Source organism: Dermacentor variabilis, chromosome 8 (genome assembly GCF_050947875.1).
Source record: "Dermacentor variabilis isolate Ectoservices chromosome 8, ASM5094787v1, whole genome shotgun sequence".
Classification (NCBI taxonomy): domain Eukaryota; kingdom Metazoa; phylum Arthropoda; class Arachnida; order Ixodida; family Ixodidae; genus Dermacentor; species Dermacentor variabilis.
The window spans coordinates 37,529,129-37,554,259 of NC_134575.1; the positions used below are offsets into that span (position 1 = coordinate 37,529,129).

The 25,131-nt window shown below is 51.5% G+C and overlaps 2 protein-coding genes across 2 annotated transcripts in view; one reads left to right on the forward strand and one right to left on the reverse strand.

Annotated features, from left to right (window-relative positions):
* The window catches only part of LOC142590044 (receptor-type guanylate cyclase Gyc76C-like), a 316,503-nt gene that overhangs the window by 48,710 nt on the left and 242,662 nt on the right, over positions 1 to 25,131 (reverse strand). The gene's annotated exons all lie outside the window — the stretch shown is intronic.
* On the forward strand, positions 6,989 to 8,610 carry LOC142590045 (uncharacterized). The gene is made up of 2 exons (XM_075701877.1): positions 6,989 to 7,706; positions 7,787 to 8,610. Exons 1-2 carry the CDS (start codon positions 7,052 to 7,054, stop codon positions 7,945 to 7,947), a joined length of 816 nt encoding a protein of 271 aa, XP_075557992.1. The 5' UTR covers positions 6,989 to 7,051; the 3' UTR covers positions 7,948 to 8,610.

Sequence of the window (25,131 nt, forward strand, 5' to 3'; positions counted from 1 at the left end):
CTCATTCGTGGAGTGTGTATAATGGAGTAAACAGAACGGGCGCCAAGGGAAGGGAAGCTTAGTCGAGGAAGGCACAAAAATTAAGCGGGGATGATGACATTAGGAAATTTACAGGCACAAGCAGGAATCGGCTGGAGCAGGACAGGGGTAATCGGAGATCGCACGTTCAGCACCAAGACTCGGGGAGCGATTCCTGCTTTGTTTTTCCCCTGCCGTCGATATGCGGCACTACCACTAGCGAAAAACAGAGAGCAATAGATTATGGGAGAGGTTATATAAATCCACCGCGAATCCGCAAATACCATAAATAACAGCAAGACTAACCGCCCCGACGGTTAGGACAGCGCCAAGACCTATAAGCGAGAACCAATCTGGTTCTTCTTTTAGAAAAAAATAACCTCTATTTATTTATCAGTGGTTATACTGCCTTTTTCTTATAAAGAACTCGGAAGAAGTTTTAGGCTTAGTAAAAATCCCATGCTCCGAGAAAAGGCTTAAAGCCTTCGGTAATCAGACTGCTGAGTTCTACTATTCATTACCGCATTACGAGTAGTGAAGTAGTGAAGCATTATCGATCCCTCTTGGGCTTCATTAGAACAGCAAATCTTTTTTCATTCATTTAATCATCCTTATTCACCCCCATCCCATACCCCTGTATGTCTTGAGGCATTTACCCTCGCATCAAAAAAAAAAAAGCTCCAGCAATTCATCACGAAACGAAGAAAACGAAGTGGTTGCCTGCGTCCATGTAGGTATCGCGCAATTTACAGAGAATTGAGCAACGCACACATTTAGAAGTTTTGCCGGCGCCAGATAAGCTTGGCGAGATGCGCAATATCACTAATCACGCGGTCGATTCTACGCGGGACGTCACCAGTAGCAGTCAACTGCCTACGCCACGAGGACAAAGGCGATAAATGGTGCTTCTAGAGGGATATATAACTATCGACGAGAAGTGGAGGGTACAGACAGACATACGCACATATAAGGCTTCCAAACCCCCGTGTCTCAATGGCACGTCCATTCTGGGCTACAAGTCAGGAATAGGCGCAAGAAAAGTGGGCACATACCCTCTCACCCAAGTAGTCGACTCGGCAAGACGGGCCAGGCCGCCAGGATATCTTCAATAGCTCAAATGGTATATAATTAAGTACCCATTAATACATGCAAACTAGAAAAAAAAACGACGCAGAAAGCCGAACGCGACGGATGAGGCAAATGAATTTTATCTCGAAATAATAATAACTCTTCTCAATTCTACAACCTTTTTTTTTCATCAGCACCCGCGCTCTTACGCCACAAGTTCTATCTTCGTTACAAACATGCTAAAAACTCTTGTAAAACCGCCTGCTTGTTAGCCAATACTCCATAGCGGCGGGTGATGACCTCCGGGGAAGACACAAGGAGGAAGCTTACCCTTAAGAATCCGCCGCAGCAGCAGAAAAACTATTACTAGAGCTCACTAAAGTTCTCGCTCACTCACTCCATAGCGGGTGTACGTATATGAGCCATGGCTGGACAACAAGAACAAGCCACAGCCGGAAGGAAGCAACGAAGAGCACGCCATCGTCTTCGAAGAAGAGAAAGCTGAGGCGGCATCGGGGGCCACGAGCCCGCGCGCCCACGTGCTCCGCCCCGACGCGGCCTGACGGCATTCGCTGGCTGGATCTCTGCATGCGGAGGCAGGTCGTGAACTGCGTGTCTCGCTCGCGTGAAATCGTTCCACGTCTGCCATTCTGGCTGCCAGTGCCAAAGCTTCCGGTGCTTTCCCCTGTACTCCCCATCACAGTCCTGGCCAGCTTCGAGACATGTCGACCGTCGCTGCTCCGAATCTTTACTGGAGAAGGAAGTTCCAGTCCAAGCTGTCCTTCGGTCCGACAAGCATCGGTTCCAGCAGCTCGCCGTCCAACACGCAAGCAAACCTTCCGGAACTCTTTGCCCTTCTCACGGCGCAGCCCGAGGCTGACAAAGACGAGCGTCGGTGCGACGTTGCCGGAAATTCGACGGAACCACCCGTCTCCCGGCGCTTTTCGAACGGTGAGCCTCTTACCAGGAACGACGACGACTCTCAAGTGCGAAGCTCGGTCATCATCGGACAGCGCCAAGCCTTCGGACAGGAAGGAATGCGAAGCAAGCGCGTCCGATGTTGTCGAGAATGAAACCAGCTTCGTTGGAGAGGATGAAGTCATCGTCAATGAAGAGCCAGAGCGGAAGAGTCTCACCGACTACGAAAAGGTCGTGAGAATGGTGCCGGAGATCTTGGAAGGAGGCCTGGCCGAGGAGGTCGACCAACTGGAGGACCTGCCTGCCACTTCGCTGGCTCGTATGTCGATCGAAGGCACGCTGACTGCCTTGCTGGACCGGCCGCCGCGACCTGGGACGGTGCACGAGAGCTTACGCTCGTTCTTGTGTCACCAGGACCCCGAAGACGAAGAACGCGGCTTCCCAACCCTCGTCCAGGGCGGAGCTTTCGCCGGGCCACCTTTGGGTCGTCCCAACGACAGCGGACGCCAGTACGCGGTGGGTGACGGCAGACCTCGGCGGGCACTTGCCGGTTCGTCCAGCAGGAGCTCTTGCGAGTCCGCCATGCACAGAGAGGACGAGGAGCAAGACGAGCCCAGAAAGGACGACGGCTGGAGCCAGGTGCCCTCTCCTCCTCGTCGACATTTGCGAGACCTGCAGGCGGTGCAGGAAACGCGCGATGCCGACACCCCAGACCTAGGGGCTGGGACCCTGCCCGGTTTTTTCGCGGAGCTCAAGAGGAGGCCAACAACTCTCCGAGAGAACCGTGCCCCCGTGGAGCAGCAGCTTCGTGTCAAGACCGAGAAGCTGCCCAGGAAACCGGCAACACCACCGCGCACTGGGGCGTAGGCAAAGAACAACCGCTCCGACATGAACGAGCGCGACAACGAGAGATCACGCTACGATGGGCAAGCCGGAGCATGGCAACGTCGAAAAGCAGTAGCTCCGAATACAGGGAGTAGACTATTGGCAGACGCGTCGGACACGGCTGCCGCGGTCACAGGGTGGCTTCTCACACATGACATTCGACGCCACCGGGGGAGAGAAGCTTGGCCACTTGGAAGCCGCACCGCTAGCCGACTATAGGCGTGCGTGTACCACGCGACCCGCAAGTTGGAAGGGAAAAAAAGAGCCTCCGCAGGCTGCGATGACTTCACTCCTGTGCGGGCTACGATTTTATCTTCGTTACTCTTGTTCGATTTCGCGACGTAACCAATTAAAAGATGTGTTATTCGGTTACTGTCACTGTATTTGTTTTAGCCGCGAAATCGGGGTCACAACTGTGGCAACATTATCGATCGACATCGGGCCGAGTGCTTCATTTACAGTCAAGAATAATATAGGGCATATCGTTCGTCTTTGCTTCGTCCGTGTTTCCATTGGTTCGATTGTGAATAGTCCCGTGCAAAAGCTCTTGCGAGCTCGAATAATCCCATTTAACTTTACAATCCTCGCATACCAATAAAGAAGAAAGACAAATCGGTGCAGCCGATCTCCTGATGACTCGACGTTAACGTGTTTCGCATTAAATCAATGCAGCGAAACCGCATTGCGGAGTACAGCTTGATTTAAAATCTGCAGTGCGTCGAATAACGAAGAATGCTGGTGGCATTATTGCACCGACGCGCGCATCCGTAGAATAAAATGCCTAGACGTTCGGACGCCAGAAAACTCCGCAAAAGCTTCAATCATATTACCACCCGATTCGTGGCCTATCTCCCATAGAAGGTTTGTGGCATTAATCGAGGCATCATCATCATCAACACCACTATCAACAACAACGCTGCCTGCCAAACGTAGCCAATTTTGAGCCGCTGGCAGTGTAGATTTACTTTATCCTACTCCGAATGAACTATGGCGTGATTGCACAGGCTTTCTTTTTTAATGGCACGAACATAGAGTTACACTCTTGTTTCTTTCGCAGCACACCCGCTTCACCTCTTGAAAGGAGCGGAGAGGAAATTCAAATCGGAAAAAAATCTAAAAAAGAATTTGTACAGCAAAAAATCGTGGGTTTCGTTACTGATATGACATCCTCCTAGGTGGGACATAACATTTATTTGGGTTCTGGCCCATGAAGAAGTCCCAGGAAACGAAGTCGCTCACGACCTCGCCCGAGGACTCCACCACCGGGAAACTCTAGAGCAGCCAGTTCCAGGGATCAAAGATAACGTCATCATGTACAGGGAAATTGTAGATCATTACAAAGCCGAAAAAAGAATCTTTCCGCCTCCTCATCGGTCTCTCTCTCTCTGGAGGATGCTCGCATTTGTCGGCGCCTCCAGGGAAACAATTATACCATCACCATATTGGAGCTACTTAACTGAGACGAGGGACTATAACGACGCCCTCTGCCAAATTTGTAAGGAGAAAGGTACGCTAGACCATATAATATGGAAGTGTGCTGGCTCCGCAGGGGCCAAGAAAAACATTGAAAGTAGAGAAGCCTGGGAGGCCTTGCTCCAGAGCGAGGCTGAAGACGTCCAGTGTCGAGCAATGCGCCTTGCCGTTGAGGCCGTCAAGACTCACAGTCCTCAATGCGCGGGGACTGCTGCGTCCTCCCCCCCCCCCCCCCGTTACCTGCGTGTAGGTTAAGAGGCGGGCACCCCAGGTCGATGAAATTATAAAGTTTTCAATCAATTAGTTACAAGTTGAGTTACTTAAGTGTCTGTAATTATGAGAATTAATCAGAAAACACCGATTATCGCACACCAAATGTAGCACGGAGTCGTAGAGTTTAGAGACTCGCCACGTGAGCACGACTTTGGCAAAATTTCCAAAAACCCCGAAGTAGAAATCTCAAGTAATGGCGTCACTAATGACGTCACACACTAGAAGGTGGCAAGATATTTATCGGGCTAATTATTGGAAAACAGTTGCCTCCGAGTTCGTTGCGTTATCCTCAAGGTTAAACTAAAGAACACCAACGCCGAGGTGCAAGTGCCACTAAAAGACACCTATCAAAGATCCATCATCATCATCATCATCATCAGCCTGGTTACGCCCACTGCAGGGCAAAGGCTTCTCCAATACTTCTCCAACTACCGCGGTCATGTACTAATTGTGGCCATGTCGTCCCTGCAAACTTCTTAATCTCATCCGCCCACCTAACTTTCTGCCGCCCCCTGCTACGCTTCCCTTCCCTTGGAATCCAGCCCGTAACCCTTAATGACCATCGGTTATCTTCCCTCCTTATTACATGTTCTGTCCATGCCCCCCCCCCCCCTATTTTTTTTTCTTGATTTCAACTAAGATGTCATTAACTCGCGTCTGTTCCCTCACCCAATCTGCTCTTATCCCTTAACGTTGCACCCATCATTCTTCTGTCCATAGCTCGTTGCGTCGTCCTCAATTTAAGTAGAACCCTTTTCGTAAACCTCCAGGTTTCTGCCCCGTACGTGAGTACTGGAAAGACAAAGCTGTTATACAGTTTTCTCTTGAGGGATAATGGCAACCTGTTGTTCATGATCTGAGAATGCCTGCCAAACGCACCCCAGCCCATTTTTATTCTTCTGATTATTTCAGTCTCACGATTCAGATCCGCGGTCACTACCTGCGCTAAGTAGATGTAGCAGGGAATACATCTATCACAGATTAGGGTCGCCTAATTTTTTTTCAGGAGTAAACCTGCTGTTTTCATTGTCACGTGTTTTAAACGTAAAGGGCCCCGCGTCGCAGAAAATTCAGCGTCAGCGGAGGCGTAGGCGTCCGCAGCCGAGAAAATCCGACGCAACTTCTGAAAATCATAAATAACCGCAAGAGCGATCACCTCGACGGTGAATATAGCGCCAAGACACATAAGTCAGAACCAATCCAGTGGTTTCTTTTTTTAGGAAAAAAACCTATTTTTTTCACCGGTAGTTCCTGCCCTTTTTTTGCAAAGAACTCGTAAGAAGCTTTAGGCTTCGTAAAATCATATGCGTCGAGAAACGGTTCAAAGCCTTCGTCATTCACATTGCTCGAGTTATGCTATTAATTGCCACATTACGAACACTAACGCACCAGCTATTCACAATGAAAAGTAAAAATGAAATGATTGCCTGCGTCCATAGGGTAACACGCAATACGAAGATTGCGCAACGCACAAATTTAGAAGTTTTGTCGGCACCAGATAAGCTTGGCGAGATGCGCAATATCACTAATCACGTGGTTGATTCTACGTGGGACGTTACCCGCAGCAGCCAACTGCCTACGTCACGAGGACGAAGGCGATGTGTGGTGCCTGCAGAGGGATACATAACTATTGACGTGAAGTGGATGGTCCAAGGGACGGGAAGCGTAGCAGGGGGAGGCAGAAGGTTAGATGGGCGCATGAGACTAAGAAGTTTGCAGGGACGACATGGCCACAATTAGTACATGACCGGGGTAGTTGGAGAAGTATGGGAGAGGCCTTTGCCCTGCAGTGGGCGTAACCAGGTTGATGATGATGATGATGAGAAGTGGATGGTACACACAGACATACGTGCATATAAGGCTTCCAAACCCGCTGTGTCACAATGACACGTCAATTCCGGGCTACAAACCAGGAATGGGCGCAAACAAACACAGCACGTACTCCGCCACCCAAGTAGTTGACTCGCCAAGACAGGCCGGAACCCCAGGACATGCTCAATGGCTCAAATGGCCTAAAGATACCCACTAATATATGGGCAGCAGAAAAAAAAAACCCGACGAAGAAACCCAAACGCCAGAGAATAGGCAAATTAATTTTACCTGGAAATAATTACAACGCTTCTCATTTCCACAAACTTTTCTTTAGCATCTGCGTTCTAGTGCCATAAGTTTTATCTTGGTTACAGACATTCTGAAAACTCTTGTAAAACGGCCTGCTTGTTGCCCAATACTCTATAGCGAGTATACGTATATGAGCCATGGGTGGAGAACAAGAAACAGCCGGAACGGAGCAACGAAGAGCGCGCCAGCGTCTTCGAAGAAGAGAAAGCTGAGGTGGCGTTGAAAGCCAGGAGCCCGCGCGCACACGTGCTCTGCCCCGACGCGGCCCGACGGCATTCGCTGGCTGGATCTCTGCATGCGGAGGCAGGTCGTGAGCTGCGTGTCTCACTCGCGTGAAATCGTTCCACGTCTGCCCTTCTCGCTGCCAGTGCCAACGCTCCCGGAGCTTTCGTCTGTACTACATCACAGCCCTGGCCAGCTTCGAGAGATGTCGACGGTGGCTGCTCCGAAGCGCCACAGGTGGAGGAAGTTCCAGTCGAAGCTGCCGTTCCTGGGTCCCGGGGGCATCGATTCCAGCACCTCGCCGTCGGACACGCAAGCAAACCTTCCGGAACTCTTCGCCCTTCTCACGACGCAGCCGGAGGCTAACGAAGACGAGCGTCGGTGCGACGTTGCCGGAAACGCTACGGAACCACCCGTTTCTCGGGGCTTTTCGAGCGGTGAGCTCGCGACTACTCCTGCAACGACGACGACTGTCAAGTGCGAAGCTCGGCCATCATCGGACAGCGCCAAGCCTTCGGATAGGAAGGAATGCGAAGCAAGCGCGTCCGATGTTGTCGAGAATGAAGCCAGCTTCTTTGGACAGGATGAAGTCATCGTCAATGAAGAGCCAGAGCCGAAGCGTCTCGCCAACTACGCCAACATCGTGAAAATGGTGCGAGAGATCTCGGAAGGAGGCCCGGCCGAGGAGGTCGACCAACTGGAGGACCTGCCGGCCACTTCGTTGGCTGGTATGTCGATCGAAGGCACGCCGACTGCCTTCCTGAACCCTGTGGTGTACGAGATCTTACACTCGTTCGTTTGTCACCAGGATCCCGAAGACGAAGAACGCGACTTCCAACGACAGCGGACGCCAGTACGCGGTGGCCGGTGACGGCAGACCTCAGCGCGCACGTACCGGTTCGTCCAGCAGGAGCTCTTGCAAGTTCGACGTGGACGGAGAGGAGGAGGAGCAAGAAGAGCCCAGAATGAAGGACGGCTGGAGCCAGGTGCCCTCGCCTCCACGTGTTCACTTGCGAGACCTGCATGCGGTGCCGGAAACGTGCGATGCCGAGGCCCCAGACTTAAGCGGCGGGACCCTGCCCGGTGGTTTCGCGGAGCTCAAGAGGAGGCCAACAACTCTCCGAGAGAGCCGTGCCCGCGCGGAGAAGCAGCTTCGTCTCAAGACCGATAGAGCTGCTCAGGAAACCGGCAATCCCAGTGCGTACTCGGTGTAGGTAAACGACAATCACTCCGACGTGAACGAGCGCGTGGCCACGAGAGGTCACCCTACGAAGGGCAAGCTGGAGCGCGCAGACGTCGAAAGCAGTGCAGATGGCGAAGCAGCAGCAGCTCCGAGTACAGGGACCACAGCATCCGCAGGCGCGCTTACCACGGGTGCCGCGGTCACAGGGCGGCTTCTCACATATGACATTCGACGCCACTGGGAGAGAGAAGCTTGGCCACCTGGGAAGCCCCGCCGAAAGACTGATTCAAAGCGTGCGGGGACCACGCGCCCCGGAAAATAGAAGGGAGAAAAGAGCCTCCGCAGGCTGCGATGACTTCAGCGCCACTCCAATGCGGACTACGATTTTAGTTTCGTTACTCTTGTTTGATTTCGTGATGTAACAAATTAAAGGTTGTGTTATTCGGTTACTGTCACTGTATTTGTTGGAGCTCCGAATCCGGTGAAAGAACTGTGGTAACATTATCCATAACGGGTTGAGTGGTCGATTTACAGCCAAGAATAAGATATCGCATCGTTCGCGTTTGCTTCGTCCGTCTTTCCATTGGTTCGATTGTGAATAGCCCCGTGCAAAAGCTCTTGCGAGCTCGAATCGTCCGGTTTAACTTCAAAATCCTCGGATGCCAATAAAGAAAAAACAAATCCGTGCAGCCGATCTCGCGGTGACTCGACGTTAACGTGTTTCGCATTCAATCAATGCAGTAAAACCGTATTGCTGAGTACAGCTTGATTTAAAATCTGCAGTGCGTCGAATAACGACGAATGCTGGTGGAATCATTGCACCGACGCGCGCATCCGTAGAATACAACGCCTAGACGTTCGGACGCCACAAAGCTTCGCAAACTCTGCTTCTGAACTAATTTATTTTATTTTTCAATTATGATACCACCCGATTCGTGGCCTATCCCTCATAGGGGTTTGTGCCATTAATTGAGGCTTCTTCATCATCATCATCATCATCATCGTCACCACCACCAACAACAACAACAGCAACAACAACAACAACGCTGCCTGCCGAACGTAGCCAATTTTGCGCCGCTGGCCGTGTAGATTTACCATATCCGACACCGAATGAACGATGGCGTGATTGCACAGGCTTTCTTTTTTAATGGCACGAACATAGAGTGACACTCTTGTTTCTTTCGCAGCACTCCCGCTTCACCTCTTGCGAGGAGCGGAGACGAAATTCAAAATAAATCCGAAAAAAATCTAAAAAAATTTGTACAGCGCAAAATCGGGGGTGTCGTTACGGATATGGCATTATCCTAGGAGGGACATAACTTTTATTTACGTTCCGGCCTATGAAAAAGTCCCAGGTAACGAAGTCGCTCACCAGCTCGCCCGAGGACTCCACCACCGGGCAACTCTAGAGCTGCCAGTTCCTGGGATCAAAGATAACGTCATCAAGTACAGGGAAATTGTAGATAATTACAAAGCCGAAAGACGAATCTTTCCGCCTCCGCATCGGGTTCTCTCTCTCTGGAGGACGCTCGCATTTGGCTGCGCCTCCAGGGAAACAATTATACATCACCATATTGGATCTACTTATATCAGACGAGGGACTCTAACGACGCCCTCTGCAAAATTTGTGAGGAGAAAGGTACGGTAGACCATATAATATGGGAGTGTGCTGGCTCCCCAGGCGACAAGAAAAACGTTGAAAGTAGAGAAGCCTGGGAGGCCTTGCTCAAGAGCGAGGCTGAAGACGTCCAGTGTCGAGCAATGCGCCTTGCCGTTGAGGCCGTCAAGACTCACAGTCCTCAACGCGTGGGGACTGCTGCGTCCTCTCCCCCCCCCCCCTACCTGCGTGTAGGTTAAGAGGCGGGCACCCCAGGTTGGTGAAATAATAAAGTTTTCAATCAATTAGTTACAAGTTGAGTTACTGAAGTGTCTGGAATTATGAGAATTGATCAGAAAACAACGATTATCCCACACCAAAGCACGGAGTCGTAGAGTTTAGAGACTCATCACGTGAGCACGACTTTGCCGAAATTCTTAAAAACCCCGAAATACAAAGCTGATGTAATGACGTCACCAATGACGCCGCACACTAGAAGGTAACAAGATATTTAACCGGCTAATTTTGGAGAACAGTTGCCTCCGAGTTCGTTGCGTTATCCTCAAGTTAACCTAAAGAACACCAACGCTGTTGTGCGAGTGCCACTAAAACACACATATCACAGATTCATCATCATCATCATCAGCCTGGTTACGCCCCCTGCAGGGCAAAGGCCTCTCCAATACTTCTCCAACTACCGCGGTCATGTACTCATTGTGGCCATGTCGTCCCTGCAAACTTCTTAATCTCATCCGCCCACCTAACTTTCTGACGCCCCCTGCTACGCTTTCCTTCCCTTGGAATCCAGTCCGTAACCCTTAATGACCATCGGTTATCTTCCCTCCTCATTACGTGTCCTGTCCATGCCCATTTCTTTTTCTTGATTTCATCTAAGATGTCATTAACTCGCGTTTCTTCCCTCACCCAATCTGCTCTTTTCTTATCCCTTAACGTTACACCCATAATTCCTCTGTCCATAGCTCGTTGCGTCGTCCTCAATTTAAGTAGAACACTTTTCGTAAGCCTCCAGGTTTCTGCCCCGTACGTGAGTACTGGTAAGACAAAGCTGTTTTACACTTTTCTCTTGAGGGATAATGGCAACCTGCTGTTCATGATCTGAGAATGCCTGCCAAACGCACCCCAGCCCACTTTTATTCTTCTGGTTATTTCAGTCTGACGATCCAGATCCGCGGTGACTACCTGCCCTAAGTAGATGTAGTAGGGAATACATATATCACAGGTTATGGTCGCCTAAATTTTGTTTTTCAGGAGTAAAACTGTTGTTTTCATTGTCACGTGTTTTAAACGTAAAGGGCCCCACGTCGCAGAAAATTCGGTGTCGGCGGAGGCGTAGGCGTCCTCAGCCGAGAAAATCCGACGCAACTTCGGAAAATCATAAATAACCGCAAGAGTGACCACCTCGACGGTTAATATAGCGCCGAGATACATAAGCCAGAACCAATCCAGTTGTTTTTTTACGAAAAAAAAACCTTTTTTTTTTCGTCAGTAGTTGCTGCCTTTTTCTTGCAAAGAACTCTTAAGAAGATTTAGGCTTCGTAAAATCATATGTGTCGAGAAACGGTTCAAAGCCTTCGTCATTCACATTGCTCGAGTTATGTTATTAATTGCCACAATTCGAACACTAACGCACCAGCTATTCACAATGAAAACAAGAAAATGAAATGACTGCCTGCGTCCATAGGGTATCATGCAATACGAAGATTGCGCAACGCACAAATTTAGAAGTCCTGTCGGCACCAGATAAGCTTGGCGAGATGCGCAATATCACTAATCACGTGGTCGATTCTACGTGGGACGTTACCCGTAGCAGCCAACTGCCTACGTCACGAGGACGAAGGCAATGTATGGTGCTTGTAGAGGGATACATAACTATTGAAGTGAAGTGGATGGTCCAAGGGACCGGAAGCGTAGCAGGGGGAGGCAGAAGGTTAGATGGGCGCATGAGATTAAGAAGTTTGCAGGGACGACATGGCCACAATTCGTACATGACCGGGGTAGTAGGAGAAGTATGAAAGAGGCCTTTGCCCTGCAGTGGGCGTAACCAGGTTGATGATGATGATGACGAGAAGTGGATGGTACACACAGACATACGTGCATATTAGGCTTCCACACCCGATGTGTCACAATGTCACGTCCGTTCCGGGCTACAAACCAGGAATGGGCGCAAACAAACAGAGTACGTACCCCGCCACAGAATGTAGTTGACTCGGCAAGACACGCCAGAACCCCAGGACGTGCTCAATGGCTCAAATTGCCTATAAATACCCACTAATATATGGACAACAGAAAAAAGAACACGACGAAGAAAGCCAAACGCCAGAGAACAGGCAAATTAATTTTACCTGGAAATAATTATAACGCTTCTCGTTTCCACAACCTTTTCTTTAGCATCCGCGTTCTACTGCCATAAGATTTATCTTGGTTACAGACATTCTGAAAACTCCTGTAAAACAGCCTGCTTGTTGCCCAATACTCAATAGCGAGCATACGTATATGAGCCATGGGTGGAGAACAAGAAACAGCCGGAACGGAGCAACGAAGAGCGCGCCAGCGCCTTCGAAGGAGAGAAAGCTGAGGGGGCATTGAAAGCCAGGAGCCCGCGCGCACACGTGCTCTGCCCCGACGCGGCGCGACGGCATTCGCTGGCTGGATCTCTGCATGCGGAGGCAGGTCGTGAGCTGCGTGTCTCACTCTCGTGAAATCGTTCCACGTCTGCCCTTCTCGCTGCCAGTGCCAACGCTCCCGGAGCTTTCGTCTGTACTACATCACAGCCCTGGCCAGCTTCGAGAGATGTCGACGGTGGCTGCTCCGAAGCGCCACAGGTGGAGGAAGTTCCAGTCGAAGCTGCCGTTCTTGGGTCCCGGGGGCATCGATTCCAGCACCTCGCCGCCGAACACGCAAGCAAACCTTCCGGAACTCTTCGCCCTTCTCACGACGCAGCCGGAGGCTAACGAAGACGAGCGTCGGTGCGACGTTGCCGGAAACGCTACGGAGCCACCCGTTTCTCGGGGCTTTTCGAGCGGTGAGCTTGCGGCTACTCCTGGAACGACGACGACTGTCAAGTGCGAAGCTCGGCCATCATCGGACAGCGCCAAGCCTTCGGATAGGAAGGAATGCGAAGCAAGCGCGTCCGATGTTGTCGAGAATGAAGCCAGCTTCTTTGGACAGGATGAAGTCATCGTCAATGAAGAGCCAGAGCCGAAGCGTCTCGCCAACTACGCCAACATCGTGAAAATGGTGCGAGAGATCTCGGAAGGAGGCCCGGCCGAGGAGGTCGACCAACTGGAGGACCTGCCGGCCACTTCGTTGGCTGGTATGTCGATCGAAGGCACGCCGACTGCCTTCCTGAACCCTGTGGTGTACGAGATCTTACACTCGTTCGTTTGTCACCAGGATTCCGAAGACGAAGAATGCGACTTCCAACGACAGCGGACGCCAGTACGCGGTGGCCGGTGACGGCAGACCTCGGCGCGCACGTACCGGTTCGTCCAGCAGGAGCTCTTGCAAGTTCGACGTGGACGGAGAGGAGGAGGAGCAAGAAGAGCCCAGAATGAAGGACGGCTGGAGCCAGGTGCCCTCGCCTCCACGTGTTCACTTGCGAGACCTGCATGCGGTGCCGGAAACGTGCGATGCCGAGGCCCCAGACTTAAGCGGTGGGACCCTGCCCGGTGGTTTCGCGGAGCTCAATTGGAGGCCAACAACTCTCCGAGAGAGCCGTGCCCGCGCGGAGAAGCAGCTTCGTCTCAAGACCGATAGAGCCGCTCAGGAAACCGGCTATCCCAGCGCGTACTCGGTGTAGGTAAACGACAATCACTCCGACGTGAACGAGCGCGTGGGCACGAGAGGTCACCCTACGAAGGGCAAGCCGGAGCGTGCAGACGTCGAAAGCAGTGCAGATGGCGAAGAAGCAGCAGCTCCGAGTACAGGGACCATAGCATCCGCAGGCGCGCTTACCACGGGTGCCGCGGTCACAGGGCGGCTTCTCACATATGACATTCGACGCCACTGGGAGAGAGAAGCTTGGCCACCTGGGAAGCCCCACTGAAAGACGGACTCAAAGAGTGCGGGGACCACGCGCGCCGAAAAATAGAAGGGTGAAAAGAGCCTCCGCAGGCTGCGATGACTTCAGCGCCACTCCTATGCGGACTATGATTTTATCTTCGTTACTCTTGTTTGATTTCGTGATGGAACAAATTAAACGTTGTGTTATTCGGTTACTGTCACTGTATTTGTTGGAGCCACGAATCCGGTGACACAACTGTGGTAACATTATCGATAACGGGTTGAGTGGTCTATTTACAGCCATGAATAAGATATGGCATCGTTCGCGTTTGTTTTGTCCGTCTGTCCATTGGTTCGATTGTGAATCAACCCGTGCAAAAGTGCTTACGAGCTCGAACCAAGCTATTTACCTTGACAATCCTCGGGTGCAAAAAAAAGAAAACGGTGGTGCGCATCTTACGATGACTTTTGATGTTAACGCGCTTTGTATTCAATCAATGCAGCGAAACCATATTGCTGAACACACCTTGATTTAATATCTGCAGTGAGTGCAGTAGACGAAGAAATCTTGTAGCATTAATGCTTCGGCGCGCGCATCCGAAGACCGCAGCGTCTTCAGACGCCACAAAGAAAGCTTCACAAACGCTGGCTCCTAACCGCAGGCAGTTTTGCTCCGATGGTAGTCTAGAATTGGCATTTAGCTTATCCGACCACGGCGTGATTGCACAGGCCTTTCTTTAAAGAGCGAAAGCTCAACTACTCCGTGTCTCACAAGGTCAGTCACCGCGTCGCAATGTCCAGCCGCCGCCGGAGCGCAGGTGTGCCAGGTGTGACATCGCACCACGTGATCCGACGCGGAGAGGCGTCGCAACTGGCGAGGCATTCCGCAAGAGTCCACTTAGTGGAGGTGTCCATTTCGTCTGCTACTGAAGTGCTGCTTGGCTGAGGCGCCTCGCTGCTGCGGATGCGCAGCCCAGCCCAGCCAATCGGAACTTCAACAGCAGACGAAATGGTCATGTCCATTAGGTGGACTCTTACAGACGCTCGGAGTAATGCCCCTAAATAGCTTGCAGCTCAGATCGGAGCCCCGCCGCTGCGATACCACGTGACTAGGCGAGGGTTAATTCGCCGACGCTTGGTCGCTCAGTCTTGCCATAGATAGCGGGCCGGGGCTGGGCCGTCCGTGCGTGCGCTTCAGCGCAAGCGACAGGCTGAATCCAATCATCCAGTAGATACAGCTAGACGGCAGGCTGCGAAATATCAAGGAAAGGCAAAGTTCAGTAAAAGAGAATAGCGCAAACCAGGACGACTTCATAAATGAGAGGGACACACACACAAGCGCTTCTGTGTGCGTCCCTCTCATTCTGTGGTCGTCCTGGTTTGCGCCATTCTGTTACTGGACATGTACCAGCTCGCACCTGTAGAAGCTTTGCAGAAAAGGCAAAGTTTCCTGCTGAAACACCGGAGCAAAGGGAGGCCAGATTCGCGCGTTATGGAGAAGCTTATCAAGCGCACAAGCGTGCCAAGATCGAAGCGCATGCAACCCCAGCTGGCCCCTATAGAAGCTTTGCTGAAAAGGCAAAGTTGCCTGCTGAAACACCGGAGCAAAGGGAGGCCAGATTCGCACGTTATGGATAAGCTTACCAAGCGCACAAGCGTGCCAAGATCGACGCGACTGCAACCGCCGCCGACGGTCAGAAACACGAGCAACAGAAAGGAGAAGGAGGCGAAGCTGTGGACACAAGCAACGGCACCCGCAGCGAACGTTTGACCACCTTTGACGTACCACACCTTTCGGCTGGCGGCAAGCCCGACTGCGACGGCCAGGTTCCACCGCGACTTGGCGAAAAACCCGTTCGGCGACGTGTGTAAAACGTGTATGAAAGACTGAGGCCTAACCTTAATGAAAGACTGTGTGCGCAGTCTTTGCAAAACCAAGCCAAACAGACCTTTCGCTCGTGATAACTAGGTTTACAAGAGTTAAACCTCAGCCATTTTTTTTTTCGGGCGTAAAACTACAATTTTCGTTGTCACCAATTTCTTTTATAGAAGAGTGCGCATGCTCAGTTTTCCCAGTAAAGTGCTGCCATGCGACCCGACTCGCACGCCAAGCGTCTGAAACCGCCGGTTTGCACGACTGCAACTGGCGATGGTGTCGTGTGAGATTTAGGGGCGTGTTATTTCCAATGGTTGCTCTCGAATACGGTTCCCTCAGCACAGGAGCCCGACGCTCTCTATTAGACCGCGCGTTTCTTGTATGTTGCGAAAGTAATCATGGGGACGCCAGAGCGGCATTCGCGCCGTCGCCGTCGGCGTTGTCGGGCTGTCCTCCTATCGACGACGCATGCGGGGCGCAGGCGAGGGGGATTAGGAGGCCTCCGGAGACGCGAAGTGCATTTGGCTCGAAAAACAACCAAGCCAAGTCGACGCACCATCACGTTGCCCTTAATCGGGTCTGCCGAAGCCAGGGCAGCATCCTGGCTTGCACTGCTGGCATCTTGACGGCATTTCACTTCATGGGCACCGTACGCAAACAAGCCGCGCTCCATTTCGCGCGAGTTTCGAGATGGTCGCCCTAAAAGAAGACTTAATTTGTGATTTCTGTTTGTACGCGACCTGCCTACCTTTGTCTCAAAGCAAGCAACTCTAGATTGTTTGCATGCTTTCTACTTTGACTGAGTCCACACATACACGGACGGTTCCTCCACTCAAACCAGCTCCACCGGAGCAGTGGTTAACCCATCACTATGGATCAGCATCCGATACAAGATAGCTCACGTCAAAACATCGACGGCTTCGGAGCTTATTGACCTATGAGGCGCCGTTCACTATATCAAACAAAACCGAATAATGGGTGTAAAATATTCTGCGACTGAATGGCTGCCTTGCATCGTCTTTTGTCAGCTATTCGTCGCGGGATCTGTGAACAAGACACGAGAAACGCATCACCACGTGACTGCGAATAGACACAACATAGCGTTTCAGTGACTACGGGATCAATGCCGTATCTCCGGCAGCATCAGTTGTACTCACTCGACCCTTCTATGAAACTGTGCATGTTCCAGGTCTTCCCCGAAGTGAAGAAACAGTACTGTGGTCGCATAAGCCTGGGCTTAGCATTCGCAGATGCCCGCTCATTTTTATTGGAATGACCGGTATAACGCCGAATGCAATGTCCTGAGGTGGCTCAGAACCTATAGAACTGCTCCTGTGCTACTGGCCGTCCTTTGAAGAAAAAAAGTGAAAACCAGGATCTCCGCACCACTTTAAACTAGCTACATGGAAAAGCTTTTTCGTCGAAGAAGACCTTGAGACCACGGTCTCGCAAATCACAGTTGTGCAGAAGACCACACAATAGCTGCAGAGATTTCCGAAGGCTATCGGACTGAGCCGTCGTCTGTGATACAGAGCAGTGAACTTTCACTACGTTACCGACATCAAAAACTGGACTTCCTCTCCTTCTTATTTTTCTTCCAGTGTCACCGCTCCCCATTGGGAGGTAGCCATTCGGGCTCGGTCAGTGGTTAAACTCCTTGCCTTTCATTTATCCTGTTCATCTCTCTCTTGTCGCAGGGTGAATGCTAATGAGAGAGGTGGAAGCGCAGATATATCTAAATACATTCGAGGCTTCATTTCCCTTGCATCACCAGGGCGCATCCATTTTGGGGGATTCACCAAGAATGGAAGCGTACTCAGGAGGAGCGACTCAAGTCGCCTACTCGGCAAGACAGCACCCAGCACATGTCCAATGGCCCAAGTTATCTATGAAAAAAAAAAATTCGGCAGCGCTCTTCTCACGGTGACTGTTGACGGTAATGCGTTTAGCATTGAATTAATACAGCGACAACGTATATGTCCACAGGCGAAACGAGCTATGTAGGAGGCGTGCACTGCAGCAGCATCCCTCTTTCGCGATTCCCTAAGCACACACTGGGCGTTATATAACGCCCCCGCCGCCGCGAAGTCTGCTGCACGTGGCCTCCGATATGCACGTCGCACCGGCGCGTTCCAACGCTTCCAGAAACGCGTCGTGCGGCAACCGGGCTCCTCTCTCGTGCTTTTTTCTGGACACGCTGCGCCATCTAGTGGCACTGTGGAGAAGTTCGCGCGTGGCTTCCGAGACGAGAAGCGTGGCGCGCCGGTGCCTCATAAAGCTGAGAATTTTCCCCTCGGCTGCCGTACACTCAGTGGCACATATTGAGTGACTCAAGTTGGCAACAGGTTCACTGAACATTGGTACATACCGACGCGCACTCGTGGAGTAGCGCGCTAGAGCGTTGGCGTGAAGAGCGTTCATTGAAACGCGGCACATAGCAAGTGCATTTGTGGCGTAGCATGCTATATAGTGCGAAGGAATGCTGACCTTGAGGAACCCTTGTGACGTGGGTTCGATTCTGCTCAGGAAAGAATAAATTTAAGGAATCTCTTTTGTCATTGTAGCGGGGCCCATTCGAATTGGCGTTGACGTCAAACACGTTCATTGAAGCGCGGCACACGCCTACTGACACATACCGAGTGGCCCGAATTGATATCGAATACGTTTAGTGGAGACCAGCACAGACCGAGTGGCACGTACCGAGTGCTCTAAGTAAGCGTCAAAGAGCTCCTCCTAACCGCGGAACACAGCCAGTCTCTCGTCTACAGTGACCCATGTCGGCGTGAAAGGAAGTTCGTTGAAGAGCTACACGTATGCACACATTGCCACATGTGCACATTGCCGCTGGACCACAGACTACCCATTGACCTAGGAAGGTGGGAAACGTTTAGATACAACATACATAGATGCAAACAGATTGTTTGCCCCCAGGAAGGTACACAATGTATCCTGAGAATGCTAAGGCATAAAAAGGCGAGGAAAGCTCAGCTTTAGAAAGCCGGAACGGAGCAACATAAGAGTGTACGAGCGTCTCTCGAAGGAGAGAAAGCCGAGGCGGCATCAGGGCCACGAGCGTTCGTGCTCTCGTGCACGGTCCCCGACGCGGGCTGACAGCATTCGCTGGCTCGAGCTGCGCGCCCTGCTCGCGTTGAAATCCTTCCACGTCTGTCGTCAGAATCTGGCTGCCAGAAACGACGTTCCCAGAGTTTTCGCCTATTCCTCACCATAGCCCTGGCCACCTTCGAGACATGTCGACCATCGCTGCTCCGAAGCGCCATCGGAGGAGGAAGTTCAAATCGAAGCTACCGTTCTTCGGTTCGACGGGCATCGGACCTAGCAACCCGCCGTCCGACATGCAAGCAAACCTTCCGGAACTCTTTGCCCTTCTCACGACGCAGCCGGAGGCTAACGAAAACGAGCGTCGGTGCGACGTTGCCAGAGACGGGACAGAACTACCCGTCTCCCGGCGCTTTTCGAACGGTGAGCTTCTGACTACTCCAAGAATGACAACGATTGACAAGTGCAAAACTCGTACATCATCGGAGAACGCTAAGTCTTCGGACAGGAAGGAATGCGAAGCAAGCGGGCCCGAAGTTGTCAAGAATGAAACCAGCTTCGTTGGAGAGGATGAAGTCATCGTCAATGAAGAGCCAGAGCAGAAGGCTCTCACGGAGTCCGGCGTGGTCGTGAGAATGGTGCGAGAGATCATGGAGGGAGGCCCGGCCGAAGAGGTCGACCAACTGGGGAACCTACCGGCCACTTCGATGGCTCGCATGTCGATTGAAGGCACGCTGACTGCCTTCCTGGACCGGCCGCCGGGATCTGGAGTGGTGTACGAGGACTTATACTCGTTCATCTGTTACCAGGACCCCGAAGACGAAGAACGCGGCTTCTCACCCCTCGTCCAGGGCGGAACCGCCGCCGGGTCGCGTCTGCACCGTTCCAACGACAGCGGACGCCAGTACGCGTTGCATGGCGACTGCGGACCTCGGCTTCCTCGTGCCAGTTCAACGAGCAGCAAAGCTTGCGAGCCCACTGTGGACGGAGACGCTGGATTAAGCTGGAACAAGGGGCCCCCACCTCCTCGTCCTGAGTCCCGAGCACAGCGGGCGGAAGCAATGCCGAGGCCGCAGACCCGGGGATGTAACAGTCGTCGGGCGGCTCACCGAGTTGCCGTCTTCGCCGCAGAAGCCGGTTGCAGAAATCGAATCGCGAAGCTCGAAGCGACGCCGCAAGCTGTCCGAGAGAGCTTAGGCCGCGAAGTGCCGCAGCTTCGTGTCAAGATCCAGAAGCTGCTCAAGAGACCGGCAGCCACAGCGCGGAGCAAGGCGGAGCTAAGGAACAGCCGCACCGCCATGAACGAGCCCACCGCCACGGACGAAGGCAGCCGTCCGGCACAGCACTAGCTAGGGCCACTAGGCCACTAGCTAGGGCCACTAGCTACGAAGCTAGGGCCACCGCAGCACCAAACGTGTCCACCACCTCGTTCCTAGGCAGAGGAGACGGAGAAGCCGGGCGCGTTTCCCGCTCACCCGAAACCCCGGCCAGTGCCCCCAGTTCACAAGTAGTGCGGGATGCCAAAAATGCGGTCGCCGGTGCCATAGAGAGCGTAAGATACAGGCCGCTGCTTCTCCGTGCTCGGACGTTGAGAGCACACGTGACCCAGCTACGGAGGATCACCTGGAAAGAGCAAGTACGGGCAGCCGATTGCGACTATAGTACAGATGAAGGAGCGACCAAACTACGGTGTCCAGGAGATCCGCAGGCTGGTGGACCACTTGCCCCGGATGGCACTAAACGTCATCGCGGCACTGGTACTTGGCAACTTCATAAGCGCACCGCAAGAAACGCCCTGAAGGAGTGCGGGGGGACAGTGCTTGCCGAAAAGTTGAAGAAAAAGCAGAGAAATCTCCGAGCACTACGACTATGTCAGGGACACTGCAATACCGCCTACGACAATTTTTCTTCTTTATTCTCGTTTGATTTTGTTCGCTCACCAATTAAATGTTGCGTTAATTGTTTGTCTTCTCGCCATATTCGCTAGTGCCACGAAACCGTGGACATAGCCACTTCAGAGCCCCCCGGAATTTGGACAGATCGAGCGCTCAATTTACCGTTACGCGAAGACACAGCATCCCGCGCGCTCGCTCCTTCCGATTTGCCGCGGGTTCGATAGAAAATCGAGCCGAGCAAAAGCTACGCTCTCGAAGCGTCCACGTTTGCCTTGGCGAATACTCGGTGGCAGTGAAATAGTTCCGGCAGAAACCCATCTCACGATGGCCGTTCAGGCGATTAGCATTCAAGCAACGTGACTATCCTCGGTATGCGTGTTTAAGCACATGCGGTCTGTCGAAAGTAATTCGGATGTTTCACGTAGCATTGCTCGAAAGAGCGCGAGCATGGGCCCTATCTGCAGGGCCCGGTAACTTCTATTCCATTGATATCTGACCCAGTATAAGATCACTGGCCTATACAGTACGGCGCTCGATTTCAAACCTCTACTATTCGCCTCTGTTCTGTCTTTTCTTTATCCTGGCTTAAATTTACACTGTATACGCTGCAGTGCGTCTAATTCTTCCCAACTGGCAAGGCTGAAGTACCTTACTCCTTGTTCCCCGATCGATTCATCGATGAACCTCGGACACCAAGGGGTATACAGGGCTTTGCCATGCTGTTCCTAGACAGCTGTTTACCGGCTTTCCCTTCCTACCTTGGAGATGAAATACTGATTGATTTTATTTAACTTATACATCGTCTTGCACAGTGCGCTCAACTAGATAGACGACGTTTCGCTAGCGCGACGGAAATTAAAAGCGCGACCGAATTGCCGCAGTCGGATCGCTGACAGTTGCAAAAGTAGAAAACGGTGCGTGAGTGGGAAAGCCCAGTACGCACAACTCTTTCGGCTGAACCACTTGCTCGTTCGCGCTCAAATTTCGCGCTGACAGCGTCTGGCAGTGCATTCATGCTAATACCACGTTTGGTCTCGTTATTAATCTGTTGTATGTAGAGCTAATCGGAAGTACGCGTTGCCCCATGACGATACCCAAGAAACTAAATGTGTACAGTCAGAGGGTGCCATAGGTTGGCATATTCATTCAGGAGTATGGTACACTGACTCATACTAACTCCACACTAGCATCACAGACGCCGAATATGGCGTTAGTGAGTGGCTAAGGGTGAGAGTAGAAGTGAGTGAGTGAGTGAGTGAGTGAGTGAGTGAGTGAGTGAGTGAGTGAGTGAGTGAGTGAGTGAGTGAGTGAGTGAGTGAGTGAGTGAGTGAGTGAGTGAGTGAGTGAGTGAGCGAGCGAGCGCACAGCCTGCGATAATGGGAGGAACGGAACGGCGGCGGCATCTCTAGCTCGGCGGTATAGTTACGAAATACGGTCATAATGATGACGATGATGATGATGACGACAACAAAATAGCCCACAGCCTACGATAATGGCAGGAACGGAACGGCGGCGACATCTCTAGCTCGGCGGTACAATTACGAAATACGATCATAATGATGACGACGATGATGATGGTGATGACGACAACGAACTAGCACACAGCCTGCGATAATGGCAAAAACTAAACGGTGGCCACATCTCTAGCTCGGCTGTGTAGTTACGAAATATGGTCATGATGATGACGATGATGATGATGACGACTACAAAATAGCACACAGCCTGCGATAATGGCAAAAGCTAAACGGTGACCACATCTCTAGCTCGACGGTATAGTTACGAAATGCAGTCATAATGATGGCGATGATGATGATGACGACAACGAACTAGCACACAGCCTGCGACAATGGTAAAAACGAAACGGTGGCCACATATCTAGCTCGGCGGTATAGTTACGAAATACGGTCGCAATGATGACGATGATGACGATGACAACGAAATGGCCTTTGAATTCCCTGCCTCACACTTTTTTTTCGTTAAGTACCGGTTAGTGATAGTACATTCTAAAAACAGCTCCGTTCCGAATTTACGTAAACCGCAATGCACACAAAACGAAACAGACTTGCTACGCACTTTCGTCGACATTATACCTACTGGATGTTTCCCACAGTTCAAAAGAGAAGTCTAAACAAGAAAAATCAGTCTGGCTGAAGTATGTGCAAGATATATAAGCTGTCTGAATCACGTGTCTTACACAAGGGGCCTCGCGCACACCGCTCTGGTGCGTCACGTTCGTTGTACAGCGGCAAGACGTTTTTTTTTTTTTATCTTCCGAATAAAGAGGGCGCAGTTCCCTGAAAGCCAACAAGCGCCTCTCGAAGTATACCCCGTACGACGTTTTGTGCCGCTGCAGCGTCGACGCCTCCAGACGCTATTACTGCACTTTGCACTCTCGGCCTACGAAACTGTCGTGCGCTTAGGTATACCACACTCGCCTTTTCCTTCCGAGGCCGTGTTTAAGCTCGACCGGTGTCAGTCGCGATAAAGACTCGAAACGGCGCTTGCTCACCTTGAAACACCTAACGCCAGGGGGCACCACGAGTCTTTACGATCTCGATGTCGACACTAAGAGTTTCCCTTATCACTGTACGCGAGTCAGGATAGGCAAAAACAACCGAATGTGCTGCCGGAAAGGAGACATGCAAAAAAAAAAAAGGGGGGGGGGGCGACGGAAGATAACGCGCCGTATTTAAGGGCACTTTGCACACGTACGGCGTTGTAAGCGAGGCAACCGGGTTGCCGACCGTGACGTAAGAACGTGTTCCTTTACACTTCGGATAGCTTGTAGTTGTTGCGACGTTACGACAGGCTTTCGCTTCATTACGTTATTATTGTACGGCTTACTCAGTTTTCTTTTTTTTTTTACTGCCACGTTACAGAGTCCAGCGTACAAAGCCTGTTGCCAGGGTTTCGTCAGAACGGTTGCTACATGTTAATTCACCGTGCAACAACTCTTCCGTGCCTTTGGCGTGTCGGCGCAATACAGTAGGCTTTCTTTCCATAAACTGCACCTGCAATCTCCCAGCCATATGCACCGCTGTTCTACTCAATCGCATACGCAATAAAGAGCAAAATAATAATAATAATAATAATAAACACAGTATTAAAAGCCGCTGATTGGAACAGCAATGCACTTCCATTGCAAATCTTAAGTGCTTGTATTTATAGTAACTGGCGGAAGGCACAGATATCTTTTTTTTTTCTTCGAATAATGTTGAACTGGCTTTACTTACTGAAACTACAATATGCGTCTTAAGGTCATTGGTTAAAGATATATATATAATCATTCGAGAAATACGATTAAGAATCACAGAGGCGACTGTCGAGGAAACTGTAACGTACGCCACAGCTTCGAAGCTATAGGCAAACGAGAGGTATATATATATATCTCGAATGCACCTCAATATTCCGACAGTGGTCGCTGAAATGCATAGGGGCGTGTGAGCCAGAAGAAGAAGGGAATCCGAGCGCGATTGTCATGTTTAATTGAAAAGTGCAAACGATAACCCTGGTTGGAAAAGGCGCCCAGGAGGAGGAGAAACATTTATTAAAAAGAAAGGACAAGCAGGTGTCTTTCTGCTTGTGCGGGAGGCGCCCTTAGTCCAGGGCTCCTGCGGCTCTTGCTGTCTCCCGGGCCCGCCGCACCAGTTGCTGCTGGTTACGAGGGTCCGAACTAGTCAGCACGGCCTCCCACTGCCCCCACCCCGTATCGCAACCCCCTAAGGGCCATGCAGCTTCGAATGGTTGCGCACATGTTTGCCTACAGGATCCTAGAGAAATTTGCGTCTATACAGGGCCTGAGGGGGAACGGGGGATTTTTAGATACGAGCAAGTAAAGAGAAACCAACGTGGACGAATAGACAACTTGCCGAAGTTGCGGGGGTGGGGGTCGAACCCACGACTTCCGCGTCCCACACGCGTGCGGTGATAGGCTATACCGCGGCGACCACGCTTCAAATCCTTCAGTGGCAACTTTTCCCGTGTCTTCTTTTTCCTGCCTTCGTGGGACGACGGATGTACCGGGATTTCAGTAACGTGGAAAGTTGGGCTAGTTGGTGAGTGATCATAGTACCTTGCTGGTGAAGCAGCGCACAAACACGGACACAGTGAAGACAAGTAGGAATAGACGACACTCGCTGCAGCGAGTGTCGTCTATTCCTACTTGTCTCCACTGTATCCGTGTTTGTGCGCTGCTTCACCAGCAAGGTACTATGTACCGGGATTTCTTTTTTTTTTAATTTTCGTGTTTGTGACTCCACGTAAGTTTTTCTCGCTTAATTAATGCACAGTCGCTTTTTTCTTCTAATTTCCTAAACCACACCAAGGCAATGGGTTTCTCCACGCATGAAAGTTCATCGCCAATTGATGCACTTATAACGCGAAATTTCATCGAAAATCGATCCACCGGAAAGCCAGAGAGGTTTTGAAGGCCGAAAAGGGAGAATTTTTACGCAGGTTTGCGTAAAACACGTCTTTCCAGCAGCTTAAGTAGCTCCTCTACCCGCTCTTTCAGTTGCTCCTA